This window comes from Oncorhynchus nerka, linkage group LG9a (genome assembly GCF_034236695.1).
Source record: "Oncorhynchus nerka isolate Pitt River linkage group LG9a, Oner_Uvic_2.0, whole genome shotgun sequence".
Classification (NCBI taxonomy): domain Eukaryota; kingdom Metazoa; phylum Chordata; class Actinopteri; order Salmoniformes; family Salmonidae; genus Oncorhynchus; species Oncorhynchus nerka.
The window spans coordinates 20,849,381-20,862,133 of record NC_088404.1 but is presented as its reverse complement, the minus strand read 5'-3'; the positions used below and the strand labels follow the sequence as shown (position 1 = coordinate 20,862,133).

General features: G+C 47.3%; 1 protein-coding gene across 2 annotated transcripts in view; it reads right to left on the bottom strand.

Moving 5' to 3' along the window:
- The window catches only part of mical2b (microtubule associated monooxygenase, calponin and LIM domain containing 2b), a 143,761-nt gene that overhangs the window by 54,115 nt on the left and 76,893 nt on the right, over positions 1-12,753 (bottom strand). For both annotated transcript variants that reach the window (XM_065022404.1, XM_065022405.1), the window contains exons 8-14: positions 8,482-8,739; positions 7,840-7,955; positions 7,405-7,531; positions 7,181-7,271; positions 6,315-6,462; positions 3,054-3,253; positions 605-708 (exon numbers count right to left, since the gene is read on the bottom strand). In XM_065022404.1, coding sequence (XP_064878476.1) covers positions 605-708; positions 3,054-3,253; positions 6,315-6,462; positions 7,181-7,271; positions 7,405-7,531; positions 7,840-7,955; positions 8,482-8,739 — 1,044 coding nt within the window. The remainder of the gene's footprint in view (positions 1-604; positions 709-3,053; positions 3,254-6,314; positions 6,463-7,180; positions 7,272-7,404; positions 7,532-7,839; positions 7,956-8,481; positions 8,740-12,753) is intronic.

Below are 12,753 nucleotides of genomic sequence, written 5' to 3'. Positions count from 1 at the left end.
GAGGGAGAGAGAGAGAGCGAGCAACAAGAGGGAGAGAGAGAGAGCGAGCAACAAGAGGGAGAGAGAGAGAGCGAGCAACAAGAGGGAGAGAGAGAGAGGAGAGCGAGCAACAAGAGGGAGAGAGAGAGAGAGCGAGCAACAAGAGGGGAGAGAGAGAGCGAGCAACAAGAGGGAGAGAGAGAGCGAGCAACAAGAGGGAGAGAGAGAGAGCGAGCAACAAGAGGGAGAGAGAGAGCGAGCAACAAGAGGGAGAGAGAGAGAGCGAGCAACAAGAGGGAGCAACAAGAGAGAGAGCGAGCAACAAGAGGGAGAGAGAGAGAGCGAGCAACAAGAGGGAGAGAGAGAGAGCGAGCAACAAGAGGAGAGAGAGAGAGCGAGCAACAAGAGGGAGAGAGAGCGAGCAACAAGAGGGAGAGAGAGCGAGCAACAAGAGGGAGAGAGAGCGAGCAACAAGAGGGAGAGAGAGCGAGCAAGAGGGAGAGAGAGCGAGCAAGAGGGAGAGAGAGCGAGCAAGAGGGAGAGAGAGCGAGCAAGAGAGAGAGAGAGCGAGCAAGAGAGAGAGAAAGCGAGCAAGAGGGAGAGAAAGCGAGCGAGCTCATGTTACCTTTGGGATCCTCTTTCTTGGAGGTGTTTGGTTCATTAAGTTGTAAACTGAGTTTGCAGACTTGGGCGAATAGTCCTCATTGTTTTCATCTGTTTCTCTTGTACCTGTAACAAATCATAGCCGCGTGTTGTAATGAGCATTTTGATACGTGATATACTATAATACACATACCGTATTAAACCATCCAAACCAGGTCAAGAGGGTAACCAGATAGAGAAATGTGAAAATAAAAGCACAAACAAGACTACAGTATCCCCAGTTGGAAACTGGTTCAAGATGATTAATCAAGTGTCAAGACTATTGTGAGGGCATTACCAATTAGTTCCCCCCATTAACCAATTATCTGGCTAAATCATTAGTATTTTTGTTGAATGACGTGCCATAACGCCTTCTGTATTCTATAAAGGCAGCCATACATCTCAGAGGCATTATTATTACCATGAGCGTGAGGTGACCTGAACTGGGGCCTACATGTACAGTTGAAATCCTAAATTTTAAAGTCATTAAACCTTGTTTTTTTTTAACCACTCCACACTTTTCTTGTTAACAAACTATAGTTTTGGCAAGTCGGTTAGGACACCTATTTTGTGCATGACAAGTCATTTTTCCAACAATTGTTTACAGACAGATTATTTTACTTAATCACAATTCCAGTGGGTCAGAAGTTAACATACACTAAATTGACTGTGCCTTTAAAATAAAGGTTTAGAAGCTGCTGATAAACTAATTGACATAATTTGAGTCAATTGGAGGTGTACCTGTGGAAGTATTTCAAGGTGTACCTGTGGAAGTATTTCAAGGCCTACCTTCAAACTCAGTGCCTCATTGCTTGACATCATGGGAAAATCAAATTAAATCAGCCAAGTCCTCAGAAAGTAAATTGTGGACCTCCACAAGTCTGGTTCATCCTTCAGAGCAATTTCCAAATGCCTAAAGGTACCACATTTATCTGTACAAACAATAGTACACAAGTATAAACAGGAAGGAGATGCATTCTGTCTCCTAGAGATGAATGTACTTTGGTGCAAAGTGCAAATCAATCCCAGAACAACAGCAAAGGACCTTGTCAAGATGCTGGAGGAAACAGGTACAAAAGTATCTATATCCACAGTACAAACGAGTCCTATATCGACATAACCTGAAAGGCTGCTCAGCAAGGAAGAAGCCACTGCTCCAAAACCGCCATAAGAAGACAGACTACGGTTTGCAACAGCACATGGGGTCAAAGATTGTACTTTTTGGAGAAATGTCCTCTGGTCTGATGAAACAAAAATAGTTCTGTTTGGCCATAATGACCATTGTTATGTTTGGAGGAAAAATGGGGAGGCTTGCAAGCCGAAGAACACCATCCCAACCGTGAAGCATGCAGCATCATGTTGTGGGGGTGCTTTGCTGCAGGAGGGACTGGTGCACTTCACAAAATGGATGGCATCATGAGGATGGAAAATTATGTTGATATATTGAAGCAACATCAAGACATCAGTCAGGCAGTTAAAGCTTGGTCGCAATTGGGTCTTCCAAATGGACAATGACCCCAAGCATACTTCCAACGTTGTGGCAAAATGGCTTAAGGACAACAAAGTCTAGGTATTGGAGTGGCCATCAAGTCCCTGACCTCAATCCCATAGAAAATTTGTGGGCAGAACTGGAAAAGCGTGTGTGAGCAAGGAGGCCTACAAACCTGACTCAATTACACCAGCTCTGTCAGGAAGAATGGGACAAAATTCACCCAACTTATTGTGGGAAGCTTGTGGAAGGCTACCCAAAAAGTTTGACCCAAGTTAAACAATTTAAAGGCAATGCTACCAAATACTAATTGAGTGTATGTAAACTTCTGACCCACTGAGAATGTGATGAAAGAAATAAAAGCTGAAATCATTCTCTACTATTATTCTTACATTTCAAATTCTTAAAATGAAGTGGTGATCCTAACTAACCTAAGACAGGGATTTTTTACTAGGATTAAATGTCAGGAATTGTGAAAAACTGAGTTTAAATGTATTTGGCTAAGGTGTATGTAAACTTCCAACTTAAACTGTATGTGTAACATGCAATCAATCCTATCCTACCATGACAGACGCAAAGTCATAACCGTTCAGTCACACACCTTCCTCATTATGTATTGAAGCTTACCTCAATCTAACCTTCAGAATACTGCATGTAACTGAAATATAGCATACTTTAGAAGTAGTAAAACTCCACAGTTATGGAGTAATTTATGGAGAATAGTAGGCATTATAGCAACATTATTTTCCATATGTAGTATGGTAGGTAACACATCGTAATATCGGGTACCATTATGTAACTGTTGTGCATGGAGTTTACATTTCTGGCGCTTCAGGAAGTAGACTCTTGAGCAGGGGCCATGTGTGCAGTAGCTACTTCTGGAAGTGTGACGTACTGTGGCATCAGATGAGGCGTGAGAGAATGACTCAGAACAGCAGCCTACCAGTGATGGATGCAGGTGAGTTGCGGAACATCTCGTAAACCTTAGAGATGTACAGCACCATCATCAGCTTGTCTGGGTCCTGGTCCAGAGCCATCTCCTTCCCCGTGGTCACAGGCTGGATACCAAATTCACGCTCTGCTATGTCAAAGGCCAGCTGGTTGTTCTTGGCTGAGTCCTCCTCATTCAGGGAGTCAAAGTCACTAGGATGGAGAGAGTGAAAGAGATGAGGCATCAGGTTTACATCCTTAAAGATCTCAATAAAGTTGTTTCCCCGATTAAGTGAGAATGTTGGTTTAATGATGCATTTTATAATCGTTCTGTTTTCCAAAACAGAGCGATGAAAGGGGAACTGAAAAGGAGAGATCTAAGGCCCTTCGCAACAGCCCTAGTAATGTTATGAACATGTTTCCTTTCAATAAAAGGGTTTAATTCAGAACAAACTGTCCAATGACATACACCTGTGACACAGAAAGGAAGGTGGGTGGGATTACCCAATTGGGAGCTAGAGCCAGAGGGATGAGGTACTCACGACTGTACCCCCAGCCCTCTGACTGCATCGACACCGCGTAAGGGATGAGACCCATTTGACACCGCGTAAGGGATGAGACCCATTTGACACAGCGTAAGGGATGAGACCCATTTGACACAGCGTAAGGGATGAGACCCATTTGACACAGCGTAAGGGATGAGACCCATTTGACACAGCGTAAGGGATGAGACCCATTTGACACAGCGTAAGGGATGAGACCCATTTGACACAGCGTAAGGGATGAGACCCATTTGACACAGCGTAAGGGATGAGACCCATTTGACACAGCGTAAGGGATGAGACCCATTTGACACAGCGTAAGGGATGAGACCCATTTGACACAGCGTAAGGGATGAGACCCATTTGACACAGCGTAAGGGATGAGACCCATTTGACACAGCGTAAGGGATGAGACCCATTTGACACAGCGTAGGGGGATGAGACCCATTTGACACAGCGTAAGGGATGAGACCCATTTGACACAGCGTAAGGGATGAGACCCATTTGACACAGCGTAAGGGAAGAGACCCATTTGACACAGCGTAAGGGAAAAGACCCATTTGACACAGCGTAAGGGAAAAGACCCATTTGACACAGCGTAAGGGAAAAGACCCATTTGACACAGCGTAAGGGAGGAGACCCATTTGACACAGCGTAAGGGATAAGACCCATTTGACACAGCGTAAGGGATAAGACCCATTTGACACAGCGTAAGGGATAAGACCCATTTGACACAGCGTAAGGGATAAGACCCATTTGTCTTTTAGGTAAACCATTTCAAGGCGTGGAGCTCCTCATAAGTGCCGTCAGTATCTAATACTGTAAGATCGAATGCTTTATAAACATTTGGAGTGCAATATGATAACCAAATGCTCTTTCCTTTGTGTGGTTCAGGCCATTTCTCTACATAGACAAACCTAGCTGTTTCCTACAAAGTTCAGGACATATAGGACCGTTTGTAACTTGAGTCCCACACATTTAGTTTAACAGAAGTGTTGTCAACAGTATAATCAATGTCACTGTTGACATTTTCAACAGCATAACATGTGACAGAACCAAAGTAAGTGCATGGTCACAGACAAGATGATAATCAGTGTGTGCTTTGATGATGGCGATAAGACCACGACTGTGTGTGTGTGTGTGTGTATACAATGTACACTGCTCAAAAAAATAAAGGGAACACTTAAACAATGTAACTCCAAGTCAATCATACTTCTGTGAAATCAAACTGTCCACTTAGGAAGCAACACTGATTGACAATAAATTTCACATGCTGTTGTGCAAATGGAATAGACAACAGGTGGAAATTATAGGCAATTAGCAAGACACCCCCAATAAAGGAGTGGTTCTGCAGGTGGTGACCACAGACCACTTCTCAGTTCCTATGCTTCCTGGCTGATGTTTTGGTCACTTTTGAATACTGGCGGTGCTTTCACTCTAGTGGTAGCATGAGACGGCGTCTACAACCCACACAAGTGGCTCAGGTAGTGCAGCTCATCCAGGATGGTACATCAATGCGAGCTGTGGCAAGAAGGTTTGCTGTGTCTGTCAGCGTAGTGTCCAGAGCATGGAGGCGCTACCAGGAGACAGGCCAGTACATCAGGAGATGTGGGAGGCTGTAGGAGGGCAACAACCCAGCAGCTGGACCACTACCTCCGCCTTTGTGCAAGGAGGAGCACTGCCAGAGCCCTGAAAAATTACCTCCAGCAGGCCACAAATATGCATGTGTCTGCTCAAATGGTCAGAAACAGACTCCATGAGGGTTGTATGAGGGCCCGTCGTCCACAGGTGGGGGTTGTGCTTACAGCCCAACACCGTGCAGGACGTTTGGCATTTGCCAGAGAACACCAAGATTGGCAAATTCGCCACTGGCGCACTGTGCTCTTCACAGATGAAAGCAGGTTCACACTGAGCATATGTGATAGACGTGACAGAGTCTGGAGACGCCGTGGGGAACGTTCTGCTGCCTGCAACATCCTCCAGCATGACCGGTTTGGCGGTGGGTCAGTCATGGTGTGGGGTGGCATTTCTTTGGGGGGCCGCACAGCCCTCCATGTGCTAGCCAGAGGTAGCCTGACTGCCATTAGGTACCGAGATGAGATCCTCAGACCCCTTGTGAGACCATATGCTGGTGCGGTTGGCCCTGGGTTCCTCCTAATGCAAGACAATGCTAGACCTCATGTGGCTGGAATGTGTCAGCAGTTCCTGCAAGAGGAAGGCATTGATGCTATGGACTGGCCCGCCTGTTCCCCAGACCTGAATCCAATTGAGCACATCTGGGACATCATGTCTCGCTCCATCCACCAACGCCACGTTGCGCCAGACTGTCCAGGAGTTGGCGGATGCTTTAGTCCAGGTCTGGGAGGAGATCCCTCAGGAGACCATCCGCCACCTCATCAGGAGCATGCCCAGGTGTTGTAGGGAGGTCATACAGGCACGTGGAGGCCACACACACTACTGAGCCTCATTTTGACTTGTTTTAAGGACATTACATCAAAGTTGGATTAGCCTGTAGTGTGGTATTCCACTTTAATTTTGAGTGTGACTCCAAATCCAGACCTCCATGGGTAGATAAATTTGATTTCCATTGATTTGATTTTGTTGTCAGCACATTCAACTATGTAAATAAAAAAGTATTTAAAAGTATATTTCATTAATTCAGATCTAGGATGTGTTATTTTAGGGTTCCCTTTATTTTTTTGAGCAGTGTATATACATGTGTCTTCTCTCACATGAGGTCAGGTCGGATGAGGTGTATAAGAGCACAGAGCGCCAGGCCACTCTTCCAGGAGGAGGTGAGGTTGGTGACGTCCACGCCTCTATAACCCAGAGTCTGCTTCTGACACCAGGTGAGGAGGCGGCTTGGCCGGATGTCCGACTCTGGAAGAAGAGGGGTCAACCAATCAGTCAGCCAATCACAATACATCCTCACCAAATAACAAAACCCACAGAGAAAGATAAACACACCAGGCTACAGTTCATAGACATCACAGTGGTGTAATAACACCTCAAAGTTAAGGGAGTATGAGGGAAGGGGAATGTAGGCTAGCACACACTTTTGTTGGGCATGTTTGACCCTGTTTAATGTACCAGCCTGTAACTGTGATAAAATAAACAATGGCTTAACTGTCAGCTGAGACAAGTTTATTGGACAATGAGATAGAGTACCAATAGACCGTCACGAGGAGCCATTAAGTCCTGATGACCGATCCTCACAGTCAGCTCCTGCGCCATGTAAATACAATTACATTTGAGTCATTTAGCACACACTCCTATCCAGAGCAATTAGCATGTAGTGCCTTGCTCAAGGAAACATCAACAGATTGGTTTGAATCCCCTATCAGACTGAACAGCAACCTTTCGGTTACTAGCCCAACGCTCTTAACCACTAGGCTACCTGTAGAATGGACGTTCCCATTCAAGTCAATGATCCACGATGGGTGGAACTGCAGACGTAATTCTATTTCTATATCCTGGCTGTGTCTGAGCCTGTGATATGATTAGAGGATGATGCATCAGACATGGGTTAGTCAGAGATGACAGGCCTGAGAAATGACAGGTCTCAGACTGTGGTCAGTCTGTTTTCGTGAAGACTCACCCCGTCTGGAGAGACTGACAGATCTATGTGTAGGTCCACAGCATTCCAGAGGATAGGAGTTCTGCTGCCCGTCTATGAACAGGTGACAGACCTGAGAGAGAAAGAGCTCGCGTGATGAGTTACTTTAACATGAAAATGTCAATACATGTCAAGCATGTTAATGTCAACTGTTCTAAATAAAACAAGCTGTTTAAAGTGTGAGCTACTCTCCATCTCAGACAGACCTGATGTGGCTTGACACAGCTGGAGTTGAGGTTTGGGTACCGTGTTACCGGGTCAATGGTGTACTGCTCAAAGTTCTTTGAGATGTTCTCTGTCGTTGTTTGGGGTAATAGCCTGTAGAGACTCTCCCTACAAACGTAACAGAAGATGACCTTTCATTTTCTGTTAAAAGCCAAACAGATGACCTGTTACACTGGGGAAGAGTAAACACTACCATTCTGTTTAATAATACAAGTAAAACAATCCCCTTAAGGTCCACTAATAGGACAACCAAACATTCACTAACCTGTAACATGGATCTAATCCTAATTTCAATCTTTTCAGTTCCTGAAACCAGTTTCTCATCATTATGGATGAAGCAGTTGAAGCTCATCCCATTAGGTCTGTGTGTAGACTTCCATATTACTTCAGTCACATCCCTCAGCCTACTGTAGTACCTTTCTGCCAGGATCTCCAGGGGGGTCTTGCCCTGCACCCAGCCCCTCACCATCCACACCGTGTCAAAGGCAGCCAGGAAGCCTCGAGCACAGCCAGTCCCCATGGGCCAGAAGGGCTAGAGACAGAGAACATGTACAGGGTCAATGCATTCATGAGACACACCAGTAGTTGAGCGACAATAAGCAAACTAGAAATGTTCAGAATCTGCCAATTGGGAATGTGTGGAGAAAAGCATGCTCATCTGATCTACTGGAACCTTCTCAAAGGAAAACAATCCCCAGAAAACCAATCCCACATTTGTTTCTTCAAACAAGTTGAAACAGGATTTAATTGCACATACAACACATTACTGTTGGCTCTTGTGACTTGGGGCATTTAGGCAAAGCTTTAAATATCGACTGGCACTAGAGCGAGAAATTCAATGAACAGTGATCTATACCTGCGTCATATTTATTAGGCACCAAACAGATGAAAAACAGATTGAAACAGAGGAAAAACATGTTGTCCAATAAGAAATGGGTCTTTGTTTTCTGCTACATTTTTCTACAGTGCATCCAAATTAATGCAACCTAGTTGTGTGTATACATTTTACCCATAACAGTACAACATCTAGTATGAAGTCAGGCCGCCCCTCCCTTCACCTCCAGTAGACTGTCCCCCACCAGGGACACAAGTAGCTGGTGTCCGTACTTCTCCCTGACCAGAGCTGCGTTCTCCGAGGCGCACATGCAGGTGAAGTCGAACATGGCCACGTCGGGCTGGCTGCAGTGGTTGATGGCGTAGTCTAGAGAGGGCAACTGGTAGTTGGTGCCAAAGTCGGCCGCCTCACGGGCGTAGGAGAGAAGAGCCTCCTGGTTCACGTTGTCTCTGCCCAGTAGCTTCTCTGTTTCAACGTGATCCTGCAGGACAAGAAAAAGGGAGGGTTGATGGGAAATCAGTGTTATTGATCCGAAAGGATCAGAGCTCTACCTTTACCAGGCCCTAGTTGTAGCCGTAGAGATGGTTGTAGACTATAACTGGGGTTTAAGATTATCCTGGTCAGGTCATATGGTCAGCAGAACCCAACCTACTGTAGCTAATCTCTCTTGATTCTGTGGAGATCAGACTGAAGAGGTGACCACAGGCCCAAATACTTTACTGTTGCCCTAGACTTTTGTTCAACATTTCTGAACACATAAGCAAGATTGGAAACAGTAAGGTAAAAGGCAGTTTTGCTGAAACATCAAAAGGAACAGGTCTCACCTCAGGGAGCAAGCAATTACAGGGGTGACACATCTACCACATTATTCTCACAGATCAACGCTAACACAGGCAATCGTCATTATTTTAGCAAAACGTATTTTCATTGTAGGAATTAAGATGCAATTCAAGAGCTTGCTGTGTGTGTGTGTGTGTGTGTGTGTGTGTGTGTGTGTGTGTGTGTGTGTGAACGCACGCGTTTAACTAGACGTGTGTGTGATTGCCAGGGAGGGCTGTGTGTGTAACAATGCGTATTCTCTCTGTACAGGAAGCAGTGTCCTTTGAGAGGGTGATTGGAGTTGTTATTATTACAACAGTACACATTGTATCAGGACGAGGTCTATTGACAGACACAGGCCTCCCTGGATTCATTTCCATATGAGATGTTTTGTTTCCGAAGGCTCGTTTTCATTTCATATCCTCCCTTTGTGAAGACCGACTCCTCATCACCTGCTCTGAATGTGACCTCCGTATGTTGTCTTAACTCTAATTATAGCACTGCGGCCTTGACTGATTAGTTGTCAGCACGTCTAGTTAAACGCGTGCATCACACACACACACACACACACACACACACACACGTCTAGTTAAAGGCGTGCGTCCACACACACACACAGTCTAGTTAAAGGCGTGCGTCCACACACACAAACACGTCTAGTTAAAGGCGTGCGTCCACACACACACACACACACACACGTCTAGTTAAACGCGTGCGTCCACACACACACACACGTCTAGTTAAACGCGTGCGTCACACACACACACACGTCTAGTTAAACGCGTGCGTCCACACACACACACACGTCTAGTTAAACGCGTGCGTCCACACACACACACACACACACGTCTAGTTAAACGCGTGCGTCCACACACACACACGTCTAGTTAAACGCGTGCGTCCACACACACACACACACACACACACACACACACACACACACACACACACACGTCTAGTTAAACGCGTGCGTCCACACACACACACGTCTAGTTAAACGCGTGCGTCCACACACACACACACACACACACACAAACACACACACGTCTAGTTAAAGGCGTGCGTCCACACACACACACACGTCTAGTTAAAGGCGTGCGTCCACACACACACACGTCTAGTTAAAGGCGTGCGTCCACACACACACACGTCTAGTTAAAGGCGTGCGTCCACACACACACACACACGTCTAGTTAAACGCGTGCGTCCACACCACACACACACGTCTAGTTAAACGCGTGCGTCCACACACACACACACACGCCTGGTTAAACGCGTGCGTCCACACACACACGCCTGGTTAAACGCGTGCGTCCACACACACACACGCCTGGTTAAAAGCGTGTGTCCACACACACACACGCCTGGTTAAACGCGTGCGTCCACACACACACACGCCTGGTTAAACGCGTGCGTCCACACACACACACGCCTGGTTAAACGCGTGCGTCCACACACACACACGCCTGGTTAAACGCGTGCGTCCACACACACACACGCCTGGTTAAACGCGTGCGTCCACACACACACACACGCCTGGTTAAACGCGTGCGTCCACACACACACAGGCCTGGTTAAACGCGTGCGTCCACAACACACACACAGGCCTGGTTAAACGCGTGCGTCCACACACACACACACACGTCTGGTTAAACGCGTGCGTCCACACACACACATCTGGTTAAACGCGTGCGTCCACACACACACACACACACACACGTCTAGTTAAACGCGTGCGTCCACACACACACGTCTAGTTAAACGCGTGCGTCCACACACCACACACACACACACACGTCTAGTTAAACGCGTGCGTCCACACCACACACACACACACACGTCTAGTTAAACGCGTGCGTCCACACACACACACACACACACGTCTGGTTAAACGCGTGCGTCCCACACACACACACACGTCTGGTTAAACGCTTGCGTCCACACACACACACACACACACACACGTCTAGTTAAAGGCGTGCGTCCACACACACACACACGTCTAGTTAAAGGCGTGCGTCCACACACACACGTCTAGTTAAAGGCGTGCGTCCACACACACACGTCTAGTTAAAGGCGTGCGTCCACACACACACACACACGTCTAGTTAAAGGCGTGCGTCCACACACACACACACGTCTAGTTAAAGGCGTGCGTCCACACACACACACACACGTCTAGTTAAAGGCGTGCGCCCCACACACACACACACGTCTAGTTAAAGGCGTGCGTCCACACACACACACACACGTCTAGTTAAAGGCGTGCGTCCACACACACACACGTCTAGTTAAAGGCGTGCGTCCACACACACACACACACGTCTAGTTAAAGGCGTGCGTCCACACACACACACACGTCTAGTTAAAGGCGTGCGTCCACACACACACACACGTCTAGTTAAAGGCGTGCGTCCACACACACACACACGTCACACACACAGTTAAAGGCGTGCGTCCACACACACACACACGTCTAGTTAAAGGCGTGCGCCCACACACACGTCTAGTTAAAGGCGTGCGTCCCACACACACACACGTCTAGTTAAAGGCGTGCGTCCACACACACACGTCTAGTTAAAGGCGTGCGTCCACACACACACGTCTAGTTAAGGCGTGCGTCCACACACACACACACACGTCACAGTTAAACGCGTGCGTCCACACACCACACACACACACGTCTAGTTAAACGCGTGCGTCCACACCACACACACACGTCTAGTTAAACGCGTGCCCCACACACACACACACACGTCTAGTTAAACGCGTGCGTCCACACACACACACACGTCTAGTTAAACGCGTGCGTCCACACACACACGTCTAGTTAAACGCGTGCGTCCACACACACACACGTCTAGTTAAACGCGTGCGTCACACACACACACACGTCTAGTTAAACGCGTGCGTACACACACACACACACACACGTCTAGTTAAACGCGTGCGTCCACACACACACACACGTCTAGTTAAACGCGTGCGTCCACACACACACACACGTCTAGTTAAACGCGTGCGTGCGTCCACACACACACACACGTCTAGTTAAAGGCGTGCGTCCACACACACACACTAGTTAAACGCGTGCCCACACACACACACACGTCTAGTTAAAGGCGTGCGTCCACACACACACACGTCTAGTTAAAGGCGTGCGTCCACACACACACACACACGTCTAGTTAAACGCGGCGTCCACCACACACACACACACACACGTCTAGTTAAAGGCGCACACACACACACACACGTCTAGTTAAAGGCGTGCGTCACCCACACACACACACGTCTAGTTAAAGGCGTGCGTCCACACACACCACACACACACACACACACGTCTAGTTAAAGGCGTGCGTCCACACACACACACACGTCTAGTTAAAGGCGTGCGTCACACACACACACACACACGTCTAGTTAAAGGCGTGCGTCCACACACACACACACACGTCTAGTTAAAGGCGTGCGTCACACACACACACACACACACGTCTAGTTAAAGGCGTGCGTCCCACACACACACACACACGTCTAGTTAAAGGCGTGTCCCACACACCACACACACACACGTCTAGTTAAAGGCGTGCGTCCACACACACACACACACGTCTAGTTAAAGGCGTGCGTCCACACACACACACGTCTAGTTAAAGGCGTGCGCCCACACCAC